This window comes from Austrofundulus limnaeus, unplaced genomic scaffold (genome assembly GCF_001266775.1).
Source record: "Austrofundulus limnaeus strain Quisiro unplaced genomic scaffold, Austrofundulus_limnaeus-1.0 Scaffold692, whole genome shotgun sequence".
NCBI classification, from domain to species: Eukaryota; Metazoa; Chordata; class Actinopteri; order Cyprinodontiformes; family Rivulidae; genus Austrofundulus; species Austrofundulus limnaeus.
The window spans coordinates 218817-223275 of NW_013953094.1; the positions used below are offsets into that span (position 1 = coordinate 218817).

At 38.7% G+C, this 4459-nt stretch overlaps 2 protein-coding genes across 3 annotated transcripts in view; one reads left to right on the forward strand and one right to left on the reverse strand.

The window, feature by feature from the left end:
- The window catches only part of pla1a (phospholipase A1 member A), a gene marked incomplete in the record, with an annotated part of 28518 nt that extends 27985 nt beyond the window's left edge, over positions 1–533 (forward strand). Inside the window, 1 exon segment of the mRNA XM_014027868.1 lies at positions 212–533. Coding sequence (XP_013883322.1) covers positions 212–302 — 91 coding nt within the window.
- Positions 534–2874: 2341 nt separating this feature from the next.
- The window catches only part of popdc2 (popeye domain cAMP effector 2), a 15182-nt gene continuing 13597 nt past the window's right edge, over positions 2875–4459 (reverse strand). Inside the window, exon 4 of one of the 2 annotated variants that reach the window (XM_014027871.1) lies at positions 2875–3233. In XM_014027871.1, the coding sequence (XP_013883325.1) occupies positions 3151–3233 (83 nt within the window). In that variant the 3' untranslated portion in view covers positions 2875–3150. The remainder of the gene's footprint in view (positions 3234–4459) is intronic. The other variant, XM_014027870.1, reaches the window with a different exon arrangement.

Sequence of the window (4459 nt, forward strand, 5' to 3'; positions counted from 1 at the left end):
GTCTCAAAACAAGATCAAAAAGATTTTTTTTTGGCTGGAAATAAGATTTTAAAACTTGGTAAGATGGACAGTTTTTGCAGTGTAGATGCAAAATTGCAAAGAATTCATTTCAKTCAATTGAGATGTTCCACATTGTTTATTTTTAACTGTCTTTAATTRGCATGATGTCATTCATGTACAGAGTTTGATGTTTGTGTTATTTTTCTTTCAGGCATGAGCAGCTGTTGTGTGTGAACAACATCAACCTGAGGCGAGGCGTCCCGTGGTCACATGACTTTGTGCAGGTGTGTGAGACCTCTTGAAAGGAAGATTAAATCAAAGATTGTGAGGAGGGGAAACAAACTGCTGCACCAGCACAAAATGAATCTCACATTTTTACCAGCTTATCTGATGTTAAAAAGATTATTCTTTTTTTTCCAGTCCATTTTTGTATATTAGTTTTTTGTTCTCCAAATCCAGCTTATAAAATGTCTTCATTTGAAATTTTTCATATTTTCTCTGTACTTTGAGCAATAAACACAGCATTAATCTGAGCAGTGGGTTTTCTGTCTGTGATTAGAGGTGATGTAATATTTTCTATTCTATTTTTTAAARAAGGCTGAGCATTTCTTAAAAGACAGCAGATGATCTTTCAAGCTGAAGTTTTAACTTACTTTCAATCAGCTTACTATGAGAAATGATGGAGGTTTAGTTATTTTGGTCAAATAATGTACAAGATATCACACTCAGATTACGTGTTGTGGATGACTCAAATGTTACCAAGGTAAAATATTAATCTATAAAACTGACTGAAATACAGCCAATTGGAATGGGATTGATTCTAAACATTAATCCAGTTGTAGTCAATATTTTTTCKGAGTATTTCAATGAAATTCACGTGTTTCATTTGATGTTTTGCTACATTTTAAGCAACACTTTCAAACAAAGTTTAGCTCTAGAGTTTGATGTTGGGGGATTCATCTCGGTTGAATCAGTTGGCTGCAGCAACTGGGATGGGGCCCGCTCAAAAGACCTCCTTCATGGTCTCATCCTCACATGCCAGAGTTGTTGCACGTTCAAAACCTTTAACATGAAATGTCTTTTTCAAGCAGTGAGAATCAAAAGGTTTTAAACATTTTGTACCTGTGTCATTCAGTGTATGAAGATGATTTAAGCACTGATTAGTAGTGATGTTTGATACTGTCTATTTTCTTTCCRATCCTGATGCAGAGTAACATGTAGGCTGGTATTGGTGATACTGATCCGATACTKATAATTTGTGCTAACACACATAATATGTCCGGTAAATCTAAAAAAGTAGCGTACTGTACATAGCAAGTATAAGGAGCTTGTCACTTGAAACCCTCGAAAAGACGCCGACGTCTCCTCTGATGATGAGCGCTAGTGCTGTGGTAGCAATTATGCACCTGTTTACATCCATTGCCGCCATGTTTGTAATGACTTATCACGAGAAGAAATGTATTCACATGTGACTTTAATAGCATTTCTTAAAGGAAACACAGCAATTGCGAAACTTTTTTTTTAAATTAACAGAATATCGACAAAGTTTTGTGCATATTTGCAATGGAAACACAGCTGGTGACTCCACTCTGCAGCGGACAGACTGACTCGTCAACGTGACACATGTTCCGCCTGCGGAGCGGCAGGCAGTGTTTGGTGCAGGGCCGTAACTAAGCTGTTCAGGGGCCTCAGATTATATTTAAAATGATATATTTTTGGTAAATAAATTTTATTTTGAAGGTTGTAATGGGCTTTTGGACTAAAAAAACAGTAATTACAAATATTTTAAAAACATGACTGCTGGGGGGGGCGAGGCTCTACAACAGGCGGGCAGTTGCCCCCCACCTTTTCCCCACTGTAGATCCACCCCTGACTGTCAACATGTTGGGGAAGAAGTCCGAGAGCGGGGCTCATAAAAACAAGATATCTGTCATACTGAGTATTAAAATATAAACAAGAATTAACAGAGGAAAAAACAAAGCTGGCAGATGCTGTATTATTAAACCGGCTGAGCCACAGAAATATTCACACGCTCCACCTGACAGGACGAGGTGGGCGCAGGAGACCAATCTGGTGATCTTTGAAACAGAAACCCAAGCCGCTGCAACAACATCTATCAACAGCTGTGTGTGATTTGGCACACATGGTGTGTTATTGTACCACAATTTGATCATGAGCAACRGAGCRCMGCGGCCGCAGAGCACCTGAAGCCCACTGAAGCCCACAGCCTGGCTTGGTCGAGAGTCACGCTTTGGGTAGCCTACTCGTGCGTGCACTCGTCAGCTGTGGCAGTGTTTATACTTGACAGAGCTTACGTTGTTGTAATGTCTCCAAAAAGACATGTGGAAGTATACTTTATATTTTGTCAAATGTTGTAAATGTGACGAGCAACTGTTTGAATGGGGCGCACCTAACTTGTACAACTTACAGCAACGCGTTGGACAAAATTGGCATAAGTTGTCTAAAACGTCTTAGTGTGACAGGGCCTTTACATGGAGGGGGTTGGGACCATAGACTTAAATATCACTAGACTGAGCCCCGCCCATCCTGTCCACAGGTGTCTGTGACAACATGGAGGAGCAGAAACAGACCAAACAGGACAACAGCTCACAGCCTCCATACAAACTAACAGATAAACAACAGCTGAACTGGATCTGTTTCACTTCCGTCTTCATCAGCTGTGACACCTCTGATGAAGACAGAAGTRCACGTCGAAACATGTCAGGTATGTCTGTATAGACATAAAAAATAAAAATAAAAGTGTCTAGTAATTAGGAAAATGTAGTAGTACGATTTATTCAAATATCAAAATTGTCAATCAAATCAATCAACCAACCAATCAATCAATAACTTTATTTTTGGTAAAATTTTCACATTAAACATTAAAAAACAACAACAACAAACAAAACAGAAACAATAAACAAACTCATAATTTACCAAAAAAAAAAAAGGATAGGCTGAAGCCAAGCTTATTCTTATCAAAATTGTGACATAAAAACACAAACAGTGAAAAATAGAATCATTCAGAAATTAAAACCAAAACACMTTGATTCCTTCTGGTAAATTAAATTTAAAGGATGAGTTCCTGCTCCAGGTGGTGTCTCAGATTCAGACTGCAGATAAGCTGACATGAACAGGAAGAGGATGTTCTCACAGGTCAGGGGTGTCGGTGGGAGCCAGTGGAGCTCTGCCTCTCTGGAACCGAGGAGGTAAATTTTCTTCTCTGTCACCTCCTGCAAAGATATAAATCAGAGACTCAGGAGAGAGCCGATCTTCTGTGGGAAAACTGAGGACGTTAACCTGAGCTTGGAGAAACTGAGTTTTCTGTTCGAGAAAGAGAGATGAGTCCAACTCTTACTGGAACAGTATCACATTATGAAAAAGAAAAAGGATGAAACATTCACATTCAATTGTTCTTCTCTATTTCCTACAAGTACAAATGCATCAGTCAGGATTTATAACACTGCTCCAATAATTACCTCCACCAAGGGCGAGGTAATGTTTTCGGTCGCGTATGTCTGTCTGTCGTTCTGTCTGTGGACAAYATTACTCAAAACCTTATGGACAGATTGTCATGACATTTTTATCACATGTGGGTACTGGGCCAAGGAACACACCTTTAAATTTTGTTGATGTTCCGGATCACAATGTGGATACAGGATTTTTTTTTATTTTTAACACTCTGAGATCGGCAAAGCTGTGATGCTTTCACAGGGCTTCTGTAAAAAACAGTAAGCTGGATTGGACAGCAAGGACTTCAAACTTTATAAAAGTAATGTTAAAACCACATTTAATGATGAATAATTTTTGCCATAATATGCGCATTTACAGAACGTTTTGTGACCAGGAAGTGCGTGACTGCACCATGAAACCTATTTTTCCCATTTCCTCAAACACAACACTTTTCCGAAACAACCAATCAAAGCTGTTTCTTACTACTAGGCTTGTAAACAGAGAGCTGCTGGGCCTCAAAGTTTGGAGACGGGGGGAGCCAGGAAGCACTTTATAAAGAGAGTCAAACCATTACAAACTCATTCAAGGGTGAAGAAATTTAAAATTATTAGAGGTTAGTACTGATATTAAAAGCACAACACTATATTCTTAGGCTTTCCTTTTTGTAATGTTGACAGTGTTTAATCTATTATGTTTTGATTGATAATTAGTTACATGTCCGAAATAGGTGACAACACATAATCAACCGTTATGAGAACAGTAGATGAGAATTTTGTCTGAATGCCTGTGATTCAGCCGTAGGTCAGTAGGGGGCGAACTCAGGCACTGAAGAAGGTGTATAAATACATGAACTTCCTGGTTTTTCGCCAGTGTTGGTTTCCTGTCAGCTCAAGTGACAATAAACCTCATTCAGATCCAGAATTCTGGTGTTGTATGGTTTGATTCCTTCTACAAATCATTTTATTAACAATGGTGTTTTTAATATCGACTTCAGTTTATTGAACAC